This window comes from Buteo buteo, chromosome 4, assembly GCF_964188355.1.
Source record: "Buteo buteo chromosome 4, bButBut1.hap1.1, whole genome shotgun sequence".
NCBI classification, from domain to species: Eukaryota; Metazoa; Chordata; class Aves; order Accipitriformes; family Accipitridae; genus Buteo; species Buteo buteo.
In genome coordinates this window covers 69,977,612-70,001,938 of record NC_134174.1, presented here as the reverse complement: position 1 = coordinate 70,001,938, position 24,327 = coordinate 69,977,612, and the positions used below count along the sequence as shown (strand labels likewise).

The window sequence follows — 24,327 nt, the reverse complement described above, 5'->3', positions numbered from 1 at the left end:
TCCCCTCCCTTTAAATTATCAGTTTGAAACAACTATATTCATGCTCTGTAGAAAAGAAAGTGAACATTCGACAACATTTCTATTTACACAGGGTGTACAGAGGGCATTAAGTTGTTTACCTTTCGGTCATTATCAGATTCACGAAATATTAGCTTGACTACTTCATTTGTGTCAGCTGCCCGGATAGTCTGCATTGTAGCCTTTGCACATAGTGTCTAACAAAAAAACACAAAAGGAGAAAGGGAAACTAGTTTATATGAAACATAAGGCCACATTTAATTGAACTTTATCAATCTATGTATCTTCAATGCCCACCCGAGAATATGATTTGCTGTAGGTCAAAATACAAAGCATTGCTAATTTAAGTCACTTCCACTCATGATGGATTTAAAACAATAAACTGAATTATGTTTGGGGAGAAACAGGCAATATTAAGAAAATACCAATCAGATAAGTCAAATACTTACTTAACTTACCACCACACACATTACTTTTAAACATCCTAAAAAGCCACTTCCTACACCTAATGACTCCACAGCCCCACCAGTTTCTGTACCACATTCTTAAAAGGTGATAACTACATTGGCACTACAGTTCTGTGGGTTAACTCTTGTTTGCAAAAACTTCTGCCTTGTCCATGAATGTTCCGAGTATAATTTAAAAGTCCCAGCAACACTTACACAATCCGACAGTAAGTTTCACAGTTTACTCTGGATAGCAAATTCCCCATGCATCATCCTTTTAAATAAGAGACAACATCCCATCTCTAGGTGTTTTGAGGACTGGGTGTCTAAAACATATTCTCAATCAATACTTTATCAGGCACAGAGGTATGAATTTCCAAGGAAGTGTCAGGCCTCGATTCACTTGCCATTCACCTGGTTGGGGCCCAGTTTCAATGGCAATCAAAGCTGACCTAGAGAATAATACAGAAGAGGTTGTTTAAAGGGCTTGCTCTGTTGCATTCTAACAGGTGAAAATCTAGAGCTTTTAGCAAAGCAGTTAGGTATATATTTAACTTAAAAATGTACTTTAGATTCACTGCACCCATACTTTCAGTGAAGCTTTAAGTACGTTAAGTGCTTTGAAATGCAGGAATAGACTACATCTTAACTGTGGGGTAGGCAGGCTTCACAAAGTGCTCTGTAGTTATCCAACTTGGGCAAAGCTACTGGATGGTGTGTAATGCTACCCCAGCCTTGGGCTGCCCGGGCTGCTGGAAACCACAAGGCAGAAGACAGAAAGGGGAACTGAGAAAACCTTGCCATTACTCAAAGGCAGCGAGAATATGGCCAAGATGTGCACCCACACCTGGGAGGCAGTTCAGCATTCTTTGCTACAGCTGAGGCACAGGCTGCTGATAGGATCTATGCACAGCCCTGGATAAGGATATTGACAAAGACTGTCCCTCTGAATAAAAGCTTATTTTGCTAGAGGTTCTTAACAAAAGCCTGATAAAGAAGGTAACTCAGTCAAGAAGAGGCTAAGAGGTGACTTCCCTGCTCTGCGCGCTTCCATTCCTTTTCATAATGGCCAGACAACAGATTTTCATTTTGCATAATATTCACTTATAAAGTTAAGTATGTTCTGTGGTAACACGGTAATAGAATTTCAGATCCTGCTACATGCTTGTTTCTCTCACAAGCAGGAATACTTATATTGGGATTCATTATTAGAAGTGCAGTATCTGTCAGACACAATGCCAGGAAACTACAGCTTACTTCTCAGCTCCCCATTCTGCGTTTCTTCTGAAGGAAGAAATACACGCCAAACATGTCTTTACACAAAAGTCCATCTGCTTCCAAATATTTTAGATCTCAGCTGAGGTCACCAGTGCTAGGATGGAAACAATCTGTCAACGGGCTTTTGCCCCCCTTTGATAGACAGACATTAAAAACCCGACCCTTGATAAAGGCCCCCCTGTGTTGCCATAGTACAAACAAAAAGCAACAAGCTAAGCAATTTCATTTTTAAAGGGTAAGCTGAGCGTGATTCAGTGAAAATGAAATACAAATCCGATTTTTTTAATTCGAGCCTGTGAGCCGAACAGGAGCCGATTCCCCACCTCACTGAACAAACGATGGACAAATTTTTCTCGATTTGTTCCCCCCCGCGCCCCCCAAAGCCGTGCCATCTCTCCAAACGCCCGACTCCGGGTCCTGTCCTGAAAAAACTCGGCAGGCTCACGGCACCAGGGCGGCCGCAGGTGCCTGCGAAGGCAGAGCCTCCGCCGGGCCACAGCTGCGGGCCGCCCGCGGAGAACGTCCTCTGTGCTGCCGAACGCCAAGGCGGTTTTTGAGGGGCTTGCGCGAGGAGGGGGTGCCGGGGGCGGCCGGCCGGGCCCAGCTCTGCCCGGCAGGCGGCAGGGGCAGGGGCAGGGGCGCGGCGCGGTACGGAACTGAACGGAACTGAACGGAACGGAACGGCGGGGCCCGGCGCGGCGGGGCCCGGCGCAGGCTGCGCTCCCGCTGCGGCTGGCCGCGATCGCGGCGCCGGGGCCTCCTCCCGCGCCCCCCGCCCGGGACGGCTTTGTCCGCCGCCCACCGACGTGCCGTTCCGCCATCTGCGCCTGCAGGCCGGCCCCGCCGAGGTAAGAAGCCAGCGGCGAGCCCTTCCCGAAGTGCGCGCCCTCCGCTGCCGGCTATTGAAATTCAAAGCACAGACCGGCTAATCGGGTCAGGCCCCAGAAAATACCGCTCCGGGCTCATGTGTCACAAATCAGTCTGGTCGCCTTTACCCGGCGCACCAGATTAGAACAAGCACCCGAACAAACCAAAGCGGAAAACCCGCCGCTCTCTAAAGCTGGTTTCTAAAGCCCTAACAAATCGCTCCATCTTTCACTCATTTAAACTTTCCAAATGAGGGTCAGTACGGTCCCCGAGCATCCAAATGCTAATGCGCTTAAGTGCGCTTAAGCAGCTTTCCAGAGTGAATGGGCCAAAGAAGGGCTCGAAAAGACAAGGCAGAGTTACTGTCACTGTCAAAAAGTCATTGTAGCCACCCCCGGAGTGGTCGCAATTCAAGAAATTCATGATTTCTGTCTCTTAAAGGCATCTGCTTGAGAACATTTTTTTTTCCTGAGCTGCTTTATCTCACAACTTCAGGCCCGCTCTAAAGGAAAAAAAACCCGCGATCGACTCTTGAGAACCAATACAGAGAAAGGACCCACATACCTTATTGCTTTCAAATTTCACACGCACAAAAAGTTACCTTATTCACGGACAAAAAGTGATTGGGCAAAGGTTCATTTCTTATACAAGCTGGAGCACTCCTTTTTTCCTCCTCCTTTCAATTTCTACAAAATCGTAGTCACCCAAGCAGAAAACTTTCGGGAACATGTGCCTTTTTAGACAAGTCTACTTATGAAGGGTTTTTTTGTTGCTGGTAAAGAAAATCAAAATGCTATGAAAACACACAGTTTCTTTTTGGGTATTGCCTCAAAGGTACTCTTTTACAAAGTCGGAAGAGGGGAAATCAGATATCAAAACTCTACCCAAGTTATCTTTTTTAAAAAAGTCTTTGTTCTTTGGAAACAAGATTTGGTTAAAAAGTTTGCAGGAGAGCTGTATTCAGAGAGAGAACTCGGTATTCAGCCTTTGCTTAGCAAATACAGACCTGTCTTATTCCCGTTTTCACATACACTGTCCACACAGGTAGATGCTTCATAGTATTTTTTTAAATAACCCTTTGTGATAATTTATGTGTATTGAATTGTAAAACATAGCAATAACTTTTCTGATAATTGCTTTGGAACACAATAAAAATGTACTGTTAGGCAAAGCTAGGAGTGAAAGTTTTTTATATTGACGAGACAAACCTGGAATTTCTTCTAAACTCTGCAATCCTCTGAAACTGAAAGCCTTTTGATTTACAGCATAAATGCAACCTTCAAACTACATCTGCTCCCATATATATACAACACATCAAAATGTTTTAGACTGTATTTCTGCATACTTACAGTAAAAAGGGATAAAGACATTAAAACAGTTGTGTTATATACATAAAACACACACACACACAATATTCTACAATATCTATTATAGAATTGCTTTTTATATTGCTTTTATATGGAAACAGTCCGAACAGCTGTGAACTGTACTACCGTTTCCTGCTAGCAGTGCTCTGTTGAACATTGCAGCTGATTTTTCATTGATTTTGTGCTCCTGCTTTCTGAACATCCTTTAAACTCCTGAGTCTACCTCTTGATGTGTGAACTGAGTTATTGCATGCTTGTAATTATTTCAACAAATTTAAAAAAAAAAAAAAAGTGGTATCCAAGCACATACAGACTCAAACTTTCCTATTGCCTCTGTCTACTAATTCTAAAGATCCTTTTTCCCAGTGATTTGAATACTCTTCTCAGGACTTCTTATTACTTTGAATTCTTCTTAAAAAAAAAAAAAAGTAGAATGTATTCATTGCTTCTTTATAATTAAAAAAGTTCAGCAAAAGTTGTAATTGCAATTTCCAGTAAACTGCATGGATTAAAACAGACTGCATGGATTAAAATAGAAGTGTTTGTTGCTAGAAGTGCCAGGAGAGAAGTGCAAAGTCTGCAGAATGCTAACATGAGCCAGCTGAAATAAGGTCTTGAGCACGTGAGCAACCAAACCAATTAAATTTAAGATATTTCATTTTATCCCAGTTACATACTCTGTGGATTCTGGCGGGATAGAAGAGACAGAGGTACATGTATCGCCTAATTATGACACTGTAATACGTCTTCTGAAATGCTGCTCCAACCCCCCAAATCAATCTGACACTTATTAAATTAGGATAATGAAATGCTTTTTTATTATTATCTGGATGCAAATTGTATTTGAAACAATCAGCGAGGTAAAAGATTTGCTACTGTGGGAATAACAGGAACATCTGTCTTGTTCAGGCTCCTCCTTACCTCTGAGGGGTTGGTATGATTTCCTGGGTATTGGGAATATGCTAACAGTAAATTCACCAAATGACATGATGTCAGAGAAATAAAATTTGCAAGTGAGAAAAACAAAGTTAACTATAGCTTTCTGAGTCAATGAAAGTTGTGCATTTAGCTACAGGATAGGTAACATTGTGTTTTTTAAACTCTATCTGCCATTGCAATGGAGACTTATTTTAGCTAATTTTTCACAACTGTGCAGAGGTATTTGGCCATACAGCTGCTGCAAACAATTAGGGAAATTACAGAGCTAAATTCCCCAATGTAAAGCAATCAAAACCCATCTGAGAGGATATACACTTTTACTTGAAAAAATATCCCTTAGACTATATATTAACTTGTGTTAACTTTAACTGTGTGGAAATAGCAGTAATGTCTCAGATAAGTTACTATGCTTTTAATACTAATAAGCTTCCAGGAGCAGGAATTTAACTCAGCAGTGAGATACATGTTAGTTGGAGAAAGACCAAATACAAAAAAGTACTAATGAGAAGTCACTTAAAGTTAACAATATGCAAAATTACTTTCTCTTTGAATATTTGCAGAGGAGTAAGCTCATGTCCAGGGGAGCAGATGGTGGAGGGGCTGGGTGGGATGGAGAGCGAAAGCCTCCTGCACCACTCCCGTCTCTCCTCTCAGCACACTGCTTATGTAGCATGCATACAGTCATCTTCTGATGGCAAATCAATGCAAATTACAGGACACTGCTGCCTGTATTCATTTTAGGACTGATTTAACTTCACAAGCAGTTTAGAGCAGCTCCAATTCTACCACCTGTGAAAGCTCGGCCCAGGAGCAGCCCAAGACCTACAGTAGTACTCTTATTTCCACCATGTGACCCTTTTGCCGATTTGTGGCCGAGGGATATTTTGGTTTTAAAACACCTTTTTGGGTAGCATCTGTGACAAAAAAAGCTCAGCACAAAGACCCTATCTTCATGCTTCCATTCTCCCAAAGATTTCCTGCATCCCCAAAATACATGATCCCTGCTGGAAACAACTTGCAGTTCTTTGGGCTCAATTTCACATTAGCTGCACTAAGTTCATCGTGAAATGCATTTTCTTGTCTGGAAACTTAGATTATTCATGACACTATCAAAGTGTATCACTAGGCAATGCAAAACCATTTCCATTAGTTTTTCAGGAACTGCACTGAGTAAACTGAGAGACCAGTTTAACAGCATACCCTCTGTCCAGCAGTACATGTTAACTGCCTGCTCTGTTGGTGGTACTCTCTTGCCTGTTCTATTATTGCTGAAAACAACACCCGGTTCCTACAGAGTTATCTTTTGCAGTAATGGGTGAGACTTCTGTTTGCTTTGCACATCGGAGGCAGCGGGGCCACGGTCCCAACAGCACTCAGCCGCCAGCGGTTAGCCCCAGCCCACCCTTGGCCCGCGCAGGGAAGGGCGCAGGAGCAGCCAGCTCGGGGCCGTCCGTACACCCGCAGACCAGCCTGCCCTTCCCCAGCTCCGGAGAGACCCGCGAGGTCGCTGACCGTGCCCTCCCTGCCTCTGCGGCTTTCCTCGGTGCCAACAGCTGGTGGCAATGACGGCTCTCTTTTTAATTCTCTTCTTCAGAAAAGAATCTGAATTAAGTCCAAAAGGCCTCTGCCACTAAGATTCTCTGAGATTACAGATCTGGAAGAAAGTGTTGAACGCCCAACCTTACGTTCTTGGAAAGAATGTGCTATTACAGCTCTCTCCCAGGAGACAGGGCCACTAGATTGCAGCTGTCAGCTGCCTCTGAGCATCTTCTTCACCTGGAACATATACTTCTGATGGCAATTGAAAGAAACTCCTCTTGGCATTTGTTACATGTTTAGCAGGAATAAAATTCAATCTGTTTATTAGATGCTCAGCATAACTTAACTCAGCTACTTATAGACACTGTGCTTAATTTATAAACCTCTGACATTTCAGTCTGACTCCTAATTTTGGCTAACTATCCTAAACATTGTTTTCTTCTGAAACTGAGCAGTTTGTTCAGTTAGCTGCTACTTTGTTTGTGATGATTTAATTCTAAAATTATCATCAGTACCCATCGAATAGCAGAACATTAATTACTACTTGCTCACCTACATAGATCCAAAGAGAAAGAATAAGGGATAATAGTTTCTCATACTCCTAATTTTTTCCCCACAGCATCTTCCCACACCCCATTTTGTCAAACTGAGAAAGAGACTTCCATTAGACACTTTGCGGTGCTCTGTTCTAAACAGTTTTGCAAATATAACAATCCCTCATTTTGTAACTATTTTTCTTTTCCAATACTGGTGTTAAATGGACATTTAAAAAAAAAAAAATTATTACTGTTAACCCCCTGCCCCGGCCCCGTGTATCTCTTTCCAAGAATTAAAAAATCAGGATAGAACTCGTTTCCATCACACATATTCACCTGCATGGTGATTAGCTTCTAGTTTTCTCTATCTGACTCCTTTTGGTCAGTTTCCACATCTTTTTGGATTTTCTTGTTTCATTTTCCTGACTATGATCTCCAAGTACAATTTATCCTGAGTTGTTTGGCACCTGCGTGCATCAAGAACACAAAACTTTGTAGGGCCTCTGCAGGCAATGGTGAAGTTTTCAGGTAAAGGGTTCCCCTGCCCCCTTTTTAAGCTCTCAGTTTAAATTCACTTGCTGACACTGATAATAAGTTTCAAATGCATTCAGAACTTTGATTAGATCTGGATAAACTCTACACCACTGGAAGATCTGGAACTTTGAAAGAGTCTGCTAGAAAAATCCCTTCCCTCCTCCTCTCCACCTTTCTAGTCATTTAGCATCACTACTTGATATCAAGTACGGGCCTGGGGGAGTTTCCAAAGACAATGATTTGCTTTTCCATAATTACAGCAACCGGAACAGTCCAACTATTCCTATGGAAATCTGCTATATATATATATGTTGTCTTGTCCCATAACGTGTGAACCTCTTGAGATTTATTCAGACATTCTTCTGTTACTTCTCTTCCATTATTTTTTCTGCTTTGGCCAAGCAGCAATATCATCTTGAAAAATTCCTTGTTGGAAACCTTCACAGCACTTACCCTTTTTTTACTCCAGCTGACTAAGCAGAGGACTGTATGTATCATTTCTGTTAAGCAAAGACTTTGATGAAGCACACAGGATCTGTGATGTACAACTGTTTCTGTAGAGAAATGTAAAATCCCCTGTTCCCTTGAATTCAGGAGGAATGAAATAAGAGGCAGCTTCTCTCCTTATAGCTAAGCTTGCTTTTATCTAACTTTCAGACTAAGAACCTTCTATTTCTTTTCATTTTAAAAGCGAAACAGCCTGTGAACCCCATCTGCTCCTGTGTGCCTTGCAATTGTCTTTGTTTTGAGTGGTAACATTTGCCTGTTTGTGCTGATGGTGTCATTGTTTCTGCTACCTCCATTTTTAATTGTTACTTACAGCTGTAAGGAATGAAACATGGGAGCAGTAACATGAAGTAGCAAAAATTCAAGCCAACACCTAACAAAATTCTTTGGTGCTTCCTGACTCACTTCCAGAACTGGACATTGCACGGTTCCAAATAACTGGAGTCTGTCAGCTTTATTCTTCTTAACTGTCCAAGGGTGCACACTTACTGACACAGCCTGCTGGGGACTGACAAGAGTGTGCACTGCCAGGTCACAGCTGCTGCAAAGTGCTCTGCACAGTACAGTGCTTCCATGTTACCTCACTCAGAACAAACAGCAAACCTCAGAAACACGCCCATGCGGTATTTTGTTCCATCAACTAGCACTGCCAAAAAGAGTAAATTCGGCAGTTGGCCCTTTAAATTAATGGGGAGTTTTGTACAAAATCAATGGTGTGACATGGCTCAGCCTCTGAAGAGTGTGAACCTTTGGCTTCCATAAAGCAGACTTACAACAGCAGGTATCATCTATGTAATATATGATGCACACCCAATACACTGTGCAATAGTATTTTTGCACTTGACTTCTATCAAGCTTATCCTCAGAAATGAAAATTGGAGCTGACTTTTAAAACATGAAGTGTTGGGCAATTCTGAAATCAAACCACTCACCTATCTAAAATCCATATGCCTTCAGGCAGACACTAGCTACTTTTAATCACAAAGTGAGAAATATAGAGAAGTACAAATTGGTTTTTTTTTTCTTCCTATCATGCATAATAGCAAAAATAATTAGTCCATTAAACAAAGAGGGAATTTGAGACCTGGAACAAGAAAGTGACTTGCATGAGGCACAAGTGCATTCCGGGCTGCCAGCTCCTCGGGCCTGTGCTCTTGCTAAGTCTAAGCACAACTCTGAAATGGATGTGTGCCCTCCATCTCAACAAATGACCACAAGCATGTATGGCAAAGTGGGAGAGATGTTAGTATTCTTCCACCGTTTCCCATCTATGGGAAAAGAACACCCTTCCTCTAACTTAACTACTTTTTAAGGGAGCAAATGTGACGTGAGAATAATTTCCAGTTCACTGTATCTGGTCTTCTGACCCGAACAAGTTGGGAATGTGAAATTCACCGTGTTAATAACTGGAATGTGCTGTACAGTGTTATGGTGAGACTAAAACTTGGCTGATCAGGTGATGCCTTGCTGATGCAACATGTGGACGATTTCCTTGCTGTATTTTTCCCCCTTCTCTGTTTGTCCAGCCTCCCTGACTTGACTCTTTTTCATCCTGCCATCTCTCATTCATTTCTCATCGATGTACTCCCTGTCTGGTTCCACATCATTTGCTCCTTTATTCACTTTTGAAATGCAATATGAGTCCAGCTGTAAGTTCAAATAACCCTTTTTAGCTAGTTATGTTCAAATAGCTTAGAGAACCATGAGGTGGGATTGCTGAATTGTCCTCCTCTCCCATCACTGCTGTCACGCAGCCTCCAAGCAGTTGGCTGCAGCAGCACCTTGACTCTGAAGATGCTGAGAAGTTGGGCTGTGGGGCTATGGCAGGTCCCCCAGGAGGCACGCTGCTGACCGGCAGGCTTATGCTTCTTGGAACAAGAGGCAAACCATCATGGAGTTTACCTATTCCCAGGAGCACTTATTCTCACATTAAAATAAATGCTTTTCAGATAAAATGAATGAAGGATATCTTTGTAAAATACTGCGCAAGGTGTGGACCTAAGGTTTACTATATTCTCCTTGACAAACGGTAAGATGGACTGACAGATCAGTATGTGTGTGAGACATACACCACACCCAGTAAAAAGACTGGCAACACATAAAAACCAGTTGTGGGGTAAAACAGTCAATGTGGAGAGCAGGAAATAGGGTAGCATGTTCTACTTACTGCCTCTCTTCACCATCCCTGGTAAGGTAGCTTTGCATCCTCTCTGGTGTGGTCTCTGATGGTGTAAGAATGAGGGGTTTGTGCATTACAGCAATATTCAGAATTCCCTCCAGGACACTGCCTCCACTGAACGGGTCCAAAGCTCAGTTGCTGACCAACAACAAATTGCAATGCAGCCCTTGACCGACTAGAGTGACACGGCTGATCAGAGAGGGAGGAGGATTTGGAGGAACAGCAACTTCACACCACTGGCTGGGGATCCAAAGGGATTTAACCCAGCAATGAATGCTGATCCCTGGCTCATTTGACACCACTGGGTGTTACAGAGCACCACTGACAGAGGACAGAAAGCTCCGGCGGAAATGCAGCTTCCACAGTCCTGCTTGCATGGACCAATGATCCATCTGGAAGGGATGGGGGCCCAACTGGGCAAGCAACCAGAAAGCAAAATCTATAGTTTCTGAAACACAGATGACATTTTTTCCTTAAAGCAAACCAGGATTCAAACACGCTGAGAAATAGAGAAAGCTCCCAATTATGCAGAGAGAGGGAAAAATGCAAGTTCAAAAGTGTTAACGCAACATCATTTTAAAGCTAACAGCTGTGGACTAGTTCGTGAAGTGCTATTCTTTTCGCTGTATCTTTAAGTGCTGTTAAATTCATTTGTCACTTGATCGAAAGCCAACAGACTACAAATCTCCCAAGCCCCTCTCGCGCTGAATAGTGACAGGAGTATTCTGTTCTGCCATAAGAAAACATTTGTGTGCGTCTCTGTCCGGAGTCATACATGCTACTTTAACTCATCTGCCTCCCCATTCTCTCCAGCCCAGGAGGACAAATTGCTCACTGTGGCTCCCTTTCAGAGGCAGTACAGCGCGCAAAGAATCATGACTGAGCAGAAACACAAGAAACAGGCACATAAAAATTCATCACTTTGGCCTCCTGACCTCTTGCCACTGGGTTTGGCAAACCCTGTCTCAAAAAGTAGCACCAAGGGAGAGCTAAGCAGACCGGCTGAGTGAAATTACTGACAAAAAATATCTTGGACACAGGAAAACCCCACCAGATGCTTCATTGTCTTTGCAGAGAAGTGGTGCTGAAAAAGGGGGTGATCTACCACATGGCATATTGGGTGGAATAAGTAGTGCCATTGTTTCAGAGCAGCTCTGTCACTTTACTGACTGCAATACAAAGAGGTGTAAAGCAAGATTTAATCCTGACTTTTTAGTCAGCAGATTAAAACCAATCATGCCAGATGTCCACAAGACTGTTTAACATACAGAAAGCTTTTTCATACTCTACAAAAAAGTGAAAGCTGTAATAACTTCTTCTTTATTTCCTCTAGAGAGGCCTTTTTCACTCACTTTTAGTCAGAAAAAAGGGAGATGTTGTAATGGATTTTAAGATGTGCTATTAATTTTTACTCTAGCCTTTGCTCTTTTCCCTTTTGAGACAAAGCTACACAAAGTAAATTCTTTTACTCATCCAAAATCAGACAGGTATGCCAAAGAAAACTGCTGGTATAAAAAAGTTGTGATTTCAACAATAATTTATACCTGTAAGGCCAGAAATGGACATTATCAGCAGTATTCACAACAGATGTTAAAATTCCTCTCCATAATACTTGATGTGATGCAAGGTGTGACAGCATGCTGATAAATAAACATACAATCATTTTCCCCCCAAAACTGAAATTGTGCTTGTGTGCCTTTCTGCATAGGTGCCTCCTCACACATGCTGGCACATATCCAGTCTGAGGACGTGCATGCTCTGCTGCCTACCTTAAATAAAAGCACACAGGCACACATCAAATTTGGGGCTGAGGGTGTCCTGCATAACACTTAGGGCAACCCTTGTTGTATGCAACAGAAACCTTCCAGGGACCATGAGAGCAGCGCTGCTCTCAGTCCGGCAGTCCTAAGGGGAAGGAAGGTCCACGCAGCACCACAGGACATGCGCTGGCAGGGTATGTGTCACCTCTGCAGCTGCTCCTGCAGTGGGACCCAGAAACCTGACCGAGGTCACCGGAAGCTATGACAAGCTCTAAAATATGACTGCTAATAAGTGATAGTCTTATTTAAAAATACTCACTCACCGCTCTTATTTAAACTCCCCTACGGAACTGTTAAACGCTTCGCAGTGTTTTCTTAATGTGTTGCTTTCTTCTTCTTCTATTTATAAACAAATTAATCTCTAAAAGTATTACCACAAAGGATATAAATTCAATAATTACTGTATTTTTAAAACTCGTTTAGTATTTTTTTCTGCTACATTACAAAAGTGACCCCCCCGTGTATTAATGTCCCCCCCTGAATTTCCATAGCCAAAAATTTTGCTAAATTCAACAAAGCCCATGATGTATATTTAGTTTCTCAAATTAAATTGCAAATCATTTATGCATTTAAGAAAAATGATTTACTTTATCTTTGGAAAAAAGCTATAGAAAAAAATACATTCCCTTAAAATTCCAGTATTAGGCTGATTTGTATCACATACCTAATTTACTAACTCAGAAGCTATATGGCAGCAAGATAACGCCTTGCTTAGTATCTGTTATCTGTCAGTTGCCAATGGAAAAAGATACAACTTACATATCTCATTTTTTTCTTGTCACGCACTTTAACGAATCCTCATTACAAGCTCCTAAAATAAAAGTAACCATCTTATTGAATCACTGACCTAAACCAGTACTACTAAACCCATTTTCTTAATTTTGTATCTAGTCAAGACCTAAATGAGACCAGTTAAGATCATATGATATACGAACTAGCAAGATATTGCTTTAGTCATACTGATACTATGTTAAGGATGGACAGAACTTTTTATTGGCTTTCTAGTACTTTCAGAGAAATACATGTAACCTCTTACTACTGTGTTAGTGCAGCTGCGAGAGGATGCTCTATTAAACTGTCTAAATCAGCTATATGCGTAACTGCAGATGTTCTTCCCTCCTACCACTGACTGAATCATTTTGCATCCTTTAAAACTAGGGTGCCACTTCTGGAATTCATGTGAGACAAAAGCATAAGTATGTTTTGGTTAATCATAGTTTACAGCATTATGAACCATAGCCACAGTTACAAGCCTAGTACTGTGCTTTCTTCCTGGAAATTCATTAAGTTAATTAAGCTGCACTGTTTCTCTTTCTATCATTACCATCCTTATTGTATTCCTTGCAGGTCTCGTATCATACCAGTAATTTTTGGACAGGTAGACACCCTCACTAATGTTTCTTTATTCCCCAGTACATTATGATGACTAAAAGGTGTAACACACTTGCTTTAAATCTTCTGGCATCTCATTCTCGTACTGAAGAGACAGGGACAGGCACCATAATGAAGGTGATGGTATTTTCTTTCTGACAAAGTCCAACTGGAGATTCTCAAGCTACCTAAGAGGAATAAGTCAACTAAGTGTAAATCTAAGAGTTTTCTGCTAGTTAAACACTTATTTCACCGCTACTTACTCCACTTTGAAATTTGCACAATTTTCAAATTATAATTCTACTCCCTACCTCAGAATTTCTTCAAGCAAGTCTTGTGGGTGGCCCTCAAGATACATTTTACCAATTTTTCATGCCCATCCCTCGAAATGTGACCCTGCTCCTGTGCTTTTATCTCTCTGACAACTTCACACAGGAAAACATGCAGTCCCTCTGATAGCATGAAATCGGAAACAATAGCCTCTGGAAACAAAAGGGAGTAGGGAGGCAGGATACAGTCCAGGTCCTGGCTGATTTTAGGCACAAACAGATGTTCATAGGACCCGATACCCTGAGCAAGCTGAAAGGAAAAGCTTGTAAAAGAAATGGACCTTAAAAACAATGTATTGAAGAGCTTTAAATAAAGGCAAGGGAAAGCAATATGGCTTGCAATGATAAATCTCAGCAAAGAAAACCAAAGTGGCACCATGAATTTCAATGATGCATTTTTCTTTTTCAATGAACTCTACGACTCATTTTGAAATCTACAAATTGCTCAAATCTCAACTTAGTTTACAAGTCTCCCACATCAATTAAAAGGTTACAATACATGCATTTCTCATTTCTTGTAACTAATCACCATAGCTGGGAACACCCAGTGAAGTCCTGAAATATAGGCTAATGCTATTATTTTAAAAGCTGCTTATAGGTCAACAAAGAGGAATATGCTGAAAGAATCTTGATTGATTGGAAAAAATCTTAGACTAGCTGTTGGAACAAATTATGTTCAATCTCCTTCTCTTTTCATGTGCACTATTTCAGACTCAAAAAGCCTCACGTAAAGAATCTATGAAGCGCTGTCCTGAATTGCACCCGGGTTCTGTTTCACAAAAGCCAATATGCACCATTTACAAATGAAACAAAGTGTAGAATCACTTCTCTGACTGAAGTTTCTGCTTTTGTGATTAAAACTCTCTTCCTCTTTCTTGAAGAGCCTGCCATCCAAAAGGCCCTGTGCCATGCTCCAATGCACAAAATACATGTATTCATTACAGGAGAAAAAAAAACCCTGAAAAATTTGGCACAAAGGCGGGTGCATAGCTTAAGTCCTGTTTAGGATAGCCCTCACTTGAACTCTGCACATTTGCATAGATTTTACCTATTGATTGTCTCTATCAGGGATATAGTGGATAACTAAAAAGAAATGTTTCATCAGCTGTTTGTGGTCAGGTGCAGATTTAACTTGTCAATTGTTAGCATCAATGAGATGCATATGGTAAAGAAATAAAGAAGTGGTATCTTCCTTCACCAGCATGAAACGTTGTAGAAAAAAATGTAATGAAAAGAAGATCTGAGACAGAAGGTATCTAAGTGTGCTTAGGAAGCTTTAAGAAATTACTAGTCAAAACTCAAGCCCAAAGTGACTATGCATTTGTCTAATCATACATACTACAGACCACTATGTTGCACCAATTTCCTCCTGAACTGAAGCAAATGGCACCTCTTTTACTAAAACAAATCTTCAGAAAGACATTAGCTCTTGATAAGACATGGGACATTCACCAGTTCCTCTGTCAGTCACTCCAAGAAAAGAAACTCTTATTAATCACTCTTGTGGCTAATTTCTCATGCATGATTTTTCATTTGAAATTGTCTGTTAGTGGCTTCTAAATATCATTTAGACATGAAAGGAATGCGAACATTGCTGTAAACAGAATGCAGAGACCGCAGTCTTCTAACTGCAAACTCCTGGGAAACCCTCTCTGAACTACCAGCCAGGGCTGTGCAAGTTAAATTTAATGGAGGCCTAAGGAAGCCTGGTTCGGCAAACCTGATACTACTACCTGTGAAAGTAATTCCTCTTTGGCATCCGGATCTGGCGTAGGGTCTCAGTAAAATGACAGAGTGCCTTACTCTCCCCTCATGCCAAATCATGCTTTTTCCAATACATGGAGTGAAGATGTTTGATGGATTTCAATATACCAGCTCTGCAGCCACATGTAAAATCAACTTTGCAATTTTGAAAAAATATACCTAAGGGTGCATTGATGACACATGCCATGGCATTGCCATGGGAGCTGACATTGAGCTGTTTGCCTTCAATGTCTCCTACTGTTCGGACTACTACTGACTCCTCAGTGCTCCTACACATGCAAACATAGCCAAATACAAAGTTAAACAATATGTTTTCAATGAACTCGTTTTGCCATATGATCACTTGATTACCATTTTCATCCAAGCTGTTAATCTCATGACAAACTGACTTGTTCAAGCATATTTTGTGATTGCATTATATCTTTAAATTTTTTTCTCATTAACAACTTTTCCATTAGTTTGTCTGAAATGAATGTCAAGCTAACGAGCTTTCAGCTAATGAGAACCTTGCTCCGTGCTTCCCTCCTTTCTTCCCCCTTAACTACAGCCACAAATCTATCCCTCTTTTAGTATTCTGCAATGTCCCAGGTACTCCAGTTTGTTCTAAACCAGCATTAAAGACTGTTGGCTACAGATGGACAATCAAAATTGGCCGGTCCTACTAGTTAAAATCCTCCTCAGTTACTAATAGACTACTGTATGCTTCATAATCTTCGTAGGAAGAGCATTTTCTGTTTCTTTTAGCATGTAGAGCAGAAGTACATACAGAAGACCTGCTATTTCTGAAACAGCATTTTCAGTTTTATTAAGTGTATGAAATAAAAGATGTAGATTTTTTTTGTCCTACTTTCTAAACAGAAACCTGGTCAGATACAGTAAAATATTGATCTGGCTCTAAATGTCTAAAAGTAATGAACATAGCATATGAGCCTCCCAACCAGAGGAAAGAAAAGGAAATGACAGAATAATGAAGGAACAACAAAACTGCTGGAGTGATGATCCAGGAGAAATCCAACACACTGCTGATCAAAAACGCCCTGTTCTGCAGAATGCCCATCTCCTGTCTACAACTCGTTCCGGCACCTCTCTGCCTAAATGCCACAAAAAGCCTTGCTTCACTAAACACACTGTGAGCATGCTTGTGCGCACAGATACTGCTGCAGTCACGGCCATGGTCAAAGTGGGCAAAGAGCAGAAGACAAGAGTGCCACCCAACTTGCACTTACTGATCTAACAGTCAGAACACATCACCCAGGCACAGGTGGCTCAAAGTTTTCCTTCTTTTTTAAATTATACAGAAATATGTCAAGTTAGAGAGATTTTCAGTACATTCAAAACATTAACTCTGAATTTTCTACTATCAGATGTGAACAGAGCTCTCAAACATTTCACTTGGGTCCAATACTGACATCCTCATGAAATTTAGCACTTGTTAAAACTGCAAAAATGAAAGACAGAAATGAAAAATAAATCTTGCTGGTTTATTCAATGACATTTACAAGTGGAGTAATACTTGAAAGAGTTATACTTGATAAGCCTTCAACACCTACTGAAAAGAAATTCTCCTATCTACATAGTGGATACTCACCACTCATTCTCTAGACTTTTGGACTGTCTTCAGATATTTCAGAGTTAGAAAATCAAAACAGACTAGGGTTTTGAATGGCATTTAAAAAAATATTTTTTCTGGATGAATGTTAATAACCTAGTATTACTTGTATGTTGCAGTACTGAACTATCCATAACAATTTGATTTCAGAACTGTATCAACTAAGCAACCAGTATGATTTGCACTAACTGTAACATGTTTTACTCCACAAAAGACATCCTTTAACTTCTTGGAACTATACTCAATGTGCAGGAAATTCAGCTGCCAGTACTAAAGGATTTTAAAATTACCATTACAAAACCACAATAAGTTAGCACACAGAGCTGCTCAGTTTAAATACTGTAACACTACAGGCTTCGATATAAGTTTTATTTAGTTCTAAGGAAATTATCAAAGGTGGGAACAATGTTAATGGTAACAGCGTTAATGGTAACAGCCTACATACACCCTTCTATATCTTCCCAGTGCACACTCATGGCTGGAAAAAATCTGTGCAAGTTATTGGTAAAAGATCAAGTGAAACAGCCAACTGTATAGAAATCATTGGCAAAAATAGCCTTTCATTTCAATGGTCACAGGTTTTCAACCAGAAACTCTGACAGCAAGGGGTCAACACGAGCTATTTGCTAAAGCACATACAATATGCAGTATCAGGCAACTGTTTGAGACTTCTGTAGAGCTTAACTAAAATAGAATTACAGCCTTAATTTTGTCTATTCCTGCTTTTATTGTTTGTCATTGTTTCTTAGAGTTATTCTGCTGTCAATATTTGAAGAACAGAATCCTGTCTTGATATTGATTTCCTAAAGACTTTGAATCACTGTCTTCATAATGCATATATTTTAAGGCAAGCACATGCAAAAGGTGGAGGTGAAGCTGCTTATTGAATTAAATCAATACAGGACACCAGATCGGCAATTATCATCTAGTATTCATTTTATATAAAGTAAAATACCTGGTAGACAGAAGAAAAACAAATTTCCACCCCACTTTGGCAATCTCTAATTTAAATCTCTTTTATACTCTGGACCTTTGGCTTGCTTAAGTTCAGTTGTTGTCACTCAAGCGTTTAGTATGTACTTGACTTTAGTCCAAAGCTGGTAATGACTGGGTTGCATAGCACCACCTTCTGTGATACTTCTGTGGTTCAGACTGAAGGGCAGAGAAAGAAAGCAGCAGCAGCTACAGTCTGGAGATGTTTCTCCAAGGGGAGCCTAGGGGCTGTGCTGCAGGGAATTCATGACTTAAAAAACCCCAAACAACAGTGAGGGGGGAAATATGGGCTCCATATGAAAGTCCAACTCTAACCAGGTTAAGTCTGTGCTTCTGCAAGCTTAATGACAGTACTATAGTTACACTGTGTTCAGCTGAAAACATAGAATTAAAACCAGTTTAATTTTCAGGGAAGCATTAGAGTTATATGAATAAAAGTAATCTAGAAATAGCATTATAGAAACACAATGTGATTTCCATGAAGAGTTCATCCAGTACATGCATTTCTTTACTGTCTCTATGGAAGCAAGGTGATCCGAGTGCTACACAAAAAGCAGTAAGGATAGGAGTTTAATGTAACTAGCAGCAATGGTAGTGTAATCCATACTGGACTTTTTGAGTTTGGAGAGTGAACTAACAACCTTTTAATGTCTGAGGGCTATTTGCTGGTACCACTACAGAGTACATGGGCTGGGTATAAGAGGGCTCAATGGTAGATGATGCAAATCTTCCTATAGCCACTCAGCAGCCTCCCCACACTTAAGCCACGTGGGCAGGACTGAGCTCTGTGGCCTCAGTTTGTGTTTGTGACCAAAGTCTGCATGGCAGATGCTGAGAAGCTATGCTGCATTAAGAGCTCGGGAAGACGTTTTCCCTCCAGGAAGCTGATTTTCCCCCTTTTCTGGCAGGAAAGCAGGAGAGGCTGAGCAGGGGATGGGGGGCCCGTGGGGACTGGAGGAGCACCAGCTCCGCAATGGCATGCGCCAGGAGGGGGAACCCCCACACCCGGAGGCATTATGTGCATCTTGTATGAACCCTGGCCCGTTCTACAGATTTTTTTCCACATTGGAGGAACAGTTTCCAGGAGCACAAAGGGGCTGACACTTCATATGCTTTTTGTATGCTATCTATGTGATTCCAGAGTACCATAATGGAGGCTGAACTCTGGATTTGCTCCCACCAGGATGCCATTTCACATGCACAATTTTTTTTTCAATCTCTACTAGAAAGTGCTATGTAACTATTAGCGTTTATTTATCCAACTGAAACAGCAACTTACAAAAGTGTTTGGAAAGTCAGACACAAAGAAGTGGTCCTCTAACTACCCAATGGTATGTAAAAAAAAAATAAATCCAAGGAAACAACAAAAGCCAGCAGAAGCCAGATGAAAGATCCTAATGACTTTGCAGAAATGTCCATGTGGGTAATATACCTTGTTCTTCCAGAGGAAGACACCATAAAGGAATATGATAATTTTCAAGGATTTTATTGGCATACTCTTCACTCATTAAAGGAAAAAAAAAATCTATTCTATGATTGTTGAGAATAACATCAGACTGTATAGGTCAAAAATTGACTGACATCACTCTGGACAAGCATTATTGAGACACACAAAGAAGCTGTTGTGCCTTTAAGCTTATGGTACATTGCAATGCAGTAAATGAAAAGCCACTATTATGAGGGGATGTTTATGTCAGTACTGAAACAAATCTTCTTTTTACTAGGATAATACTGTCTTAAATTGTTAACTGTTGATCAGATAAACAACATGTGATAAAGATCCTATAATCTCTTTTCATAAAATTCGTTTTAACCCTTTAACGGCTTTACATATTAAATTATTGCACATTATTGAGCCTTGTGAAAGCCTGTAATAGCTGTAAATAACATCCTAACAGAGTTCTTGTGTAAGCAGTAATGCAAAAATTCAGGGTTAGATTTTAAATAACGTAGAGATTAGATGCTAAAATTTTCACAGGAGATAATGTATCAGTCACTACCAAGAACTCGTATCCTGCCTCCCTCCCACTCTTCACTAAAAAAGCCTTTTGGGCTTTGTGTAAGAAGAAACTAATTTGATCTCCACGGTCAGACTGTACATTTAAGAGATGTTTTACGCACTACAGGATATAGAGAACCTCTGTGGCGATGTATTACCAAGACAAAGGTGACGCCATTTCACAGACGCGGCATGCACAAGACGTATTAAGTAGCGGTCCTTCAGTCCTTAGGCAGGATTAGTGAGAAGCAGGAGAATGGTCCCAACATCATCACTTCATCCCCTCAACCTTTTCAGCAGATTGGTGAAAGAAACGGCCTTTGAGTAACATTTAAAATAACACTACCCATCTCCTCTCCTATGCCTCGGAGACATAAAGCTTAAAATAAAGCAGTTTACTACATACTGATTAGCTAAATCTAGTGACAAGATGACACAGGGTATGTTTGTGTAGTCGGTACAGACGGGTGAGGAGTCCCTCCTTCAGATCTCACCTTGCAGCGGGACTAGCAGGCACGATCCCTGCTGCGCTCTCCAGATCTGAATTTGCCCCTCGTTGGACAGACGTGATGGCTATTAGTTGGGACAAAACTATATTTTGGCTGACTAATGTAGTTTCTGTGACAACCCATCTTCTTTATGTGACAAGGACGTTTGAGCAGACCAAAACGAGACAGCCCAGGTCTGACCTTGAGGAGTGCAGGCGGGTGCTCACGCCGCGGGAGGAGAAGGGCCCAGCCGTCTTCTGACAACTTATCTCCAGCGCGGTTGCCGTCATCACCCACGCCACAGCAGGGGGACTGGTCGCTATCGCACAGAACACGTAAGGTACAGGAACATTACCAACGTTAGGCCCTGGAGCCTCAGTCCGCCATCAGGAGGGCAGGGTGACGTGCTCTGCAGGAGACACGGCTGCCACTCAGCTCTCCCGAGCCCTCGGAGAAAGGAGGAGCTGCTCGGGCAGCCGTCCACAGGCTGAGGGCGAGAGCGGGGCCACGCTCGGCCGACAGCTCTCACCCGCTTCCCAACGCGCCTGGCCCCGGCCGGCACTTCTCCAAGCGCCGTTCCCCTCCTCGCTTCTCACAGCTCGTCGTCTGGCTGCGCCAACTGGAAAGCGTATTCTAAAGAACTTATTCTTCACTGTTCAGATGAATTCCTAAATCCTACCCTCCCTCTAAGAAAATCTCTCATTACAAAGTATCTATATTTGGTTTAAATTATCCACAAAGATCAGAGCGGGTGTAACTGACAGGGGTGTGGGGTGGGGAACGACTGCTCCACAGCCACCCGGGGTTCTTTATGAGCGGCTGGAGCACTTTTACCTGACCTTGAAACACCCGCATTAGAAAAAATGGGATTTCAAAGTATTAGCCTCTCTTTTCAATTTTTTGTTCACTCATAGAAGGAAAAGAAAATCTTGAAAGGTCTCAGCTTAAGAAAACCTGCATTATGGCAAGAGTGGCCAGGAAGCTTTTCATACTTTTTAAAAAAAACCCTTTTTTTTTTTTTTTTTTTTGAGAAGGAGCAACTTAAAAATTATAAGAACTATTATAGCTGATTTGAGATTCCTGGATTATCGTTTTGCATGTTTTACTTTGAAATGTCAAATTCTCATCTCAAATTGGGACTGGGAAAAATGATACGTTAAGGGAAATCCTATTCTGAGAAAGATAAAATTATTGTCCGAATTATCAATATTAATAAAGGTATATTTATGGATACATCATGTGGACGGGAAAATCAACCCTCTTAAAATTAATACTGATGTCTATGCTAATTTGAAGTAAAATTGGGACTTTCAAACCAGATCCATTTGCTTGGAAGGTGATCTTAATGCAGAGAGGTCCGAAGAACCCGGAAGAAAGAGAAACAAACTAAAAATCTAAGTCTGCCAAGGAGCTTTACATGCATGCCTACATCATAAGGCTATAGTCCAACATAAAACGTACTGAACACCTCTATCTCAATGACTTCAAGGCAGAGATCCCATTAAGAACCAAACTCAGGAGAACCTATATTCGTCTTGCAAAGGGCAATTCAATAACTCACCAATGAGTAAGTATTCAACTGTGGAAATACGTAATCATGTTTTTTATTTCTGTAATTTGTATGCATGTCTGAGTGGGATGGAATCAAATAGAAATAATCTCAAAATGGATTTATTGAGTGATAATTACATATTCAGAAACAGGAACGTGTTACAAAAAAGGAAAGAAATGGCACAGGCAGGGAAGTGAGGGCTACAAAGTACATGGAAGTTAGTGGGAGTTTGCTGTGTTAATGGAATTTGGTTCAATTTCTAAATACAGTTGAAAAATTTAGTCTGGAAAGAGACTGTTCTGGTATGTGGTTTTTTTTTTAAAAAAAAACAAATTGGAGGATTTCTTTGACTAAAGACAGCACATTTTATTTACTCTTTGTCAAGCCATTGGGTTTATTTCCACTAAACATGACTAATATCTTGTTTTATTTAAGGCAGCTTCACCCTGATCTTGCAAAGCAAGAATGAATAAAGTTTCTAACAGGTCAAAAAGTTGAAACTCTTCAGATACTCTATGCCTGAGTGTTGCTACTGATAACAGTAGTGTCTTTTTGTCATATAATATACTGTCAAGGCATGATGGGGTCCTGGGGCCATTAGTCACGGATAAAGCAGTGGTGCCTAAACTACTTACCAGTGGAGTCAATAAATACCTTTTTTTACCCGAAAAGTCTGAAGGAAAGCTCTTCCTCTCCACTAGAAAAGCAGGACATTGAGTATGAGTTTCTAGTGGAGCTAAACAAAGCAGAGCAGCTTTCCAGCAACTGCAAGGCCATAAAGCAGCATTGTGGTGTGACGATGGCTGTGGAGCGATGCTGTGTCTTGCAGCTCACACACAAACCAGTCTGTCCTGTGGGAAGATGCTGCATTAACTGTGCCTCTATGAAAGGAGACGCAGTAGCCGTCTTTTACTCAGAGAGCTCTTGTACCATTGTTGCATACAAAAACCCAAGCCATATGAATCTGAAGATTTTTATCTGTCACTACACAGCAGTTTAGATAAGGTGGCCTTAATTATAAAGGAAACAGAAGTGATCAAGATTTGAATTACATGCCAAACGATTTAATGCAACAGCAAACAAGTGTCTCTACACAAAGATGTTTGCTGCCTCACTCATATAAATGGCCATGCACAAATAAGCTTTATATATTTGAGGCATTGCAATTTGTCCATTCTCCATAAGTACTACTCTATTTACTACTAGTCAGTGGTAAGGAGGTGCCATTGAAAACTTTATAGCAATGATAGGGTTTTTCTTCCACCAACACGAAATGTGTGTCCAAATCTAAATAAAAATAAGGTTTTTCTTTTTTCATATATATATACACAAACACACACTGGAGTTCCTCTGTGTAGTATAGAGGCAGATATGAACCTGTTTTTTGATTTTTCAGATGGATACCAAATTCTTCCTTCTCAATTTTGTTTTTGGTAAGCAAGCAAGATATCTTTCTATACAATACAGTTTATTTTTGACAAAACTCTTTCTAGGATTCCATTTACGACAATGAAAATAGGTATACGTATGCTTTTGACATACTGCTGCAAATATGCAGACTGCAAGCTTTCTTTTTTCCCCTCTTCTTTTATTTCATACCATCAATGGGTGCCTTTCAAATACTAGTATATAATTTGCCCATAGATGTTAACATTTTGTATTATGGTAACAATGAGGAATAAACCAAAATGTAAAAAAAATGCATTTTTTTCCAGGTCCATCTATTTCTTCTAAAATGACATAATTCTTAAAAAGATATGTTATAGCATCTATGCACATGATGTTTTGCCTCAGTTGAGTTGATGAGGTTTTATACTAGATATAAGCAGAAAAAAAATTAATAGGTGGCTTTAGGTAAATATTTATTACAGGCTTTCACTATGCATTACAATACTCCATTTAATTATTCAAAATACACCTGCTTTTATAAAAATAATTTTCAAGTCAGGATATTATTAATGGTTAGTTATATGTCTGTTTTGCTAGCTACAGTCCCTGCAATATGATGAGCCCTCTTACCCTGACTTAAAACAACTGATTGCTAACGCTTAAAGATAAGCATGCAATGAAGTGCGTCCCGTATTCTGACTCAAACGCTCCACATGTTACAGGTGCAAGACCCTAGGCACTGTCAAAAGGTCTGGCAAACAAATGTCAGGATCTGTTTCTTGATGAGTACGTCATCAAGCAGA

The 24,327-nt window shown here is 40.7% G+C and overlaps 1 protein-coding gene across 1 annotated transcript in view; it reads right to left on the bottom strand.

Annotated features, from left to right (window-relative positions):
• The window catches only part of INPP5A (inositol polyphosphate-5-phosphatase A), a 259,357-nt gene that overhangs the window by 39,777 nt on the left and 195,253 nt on the right, over nucleotides 1-24,327 (bottom strand). The window contains exon 10 of the mRNA XM_075026659.1: nucleotides 120-215. Within this exon, the coding sequence (XP_074882760.1) occupies nucleotides 120-215 (96 nt within the window). The remainder of the gene's footprint in view (nucleotides 1-119; nucleotides 216-24,327) is intronic.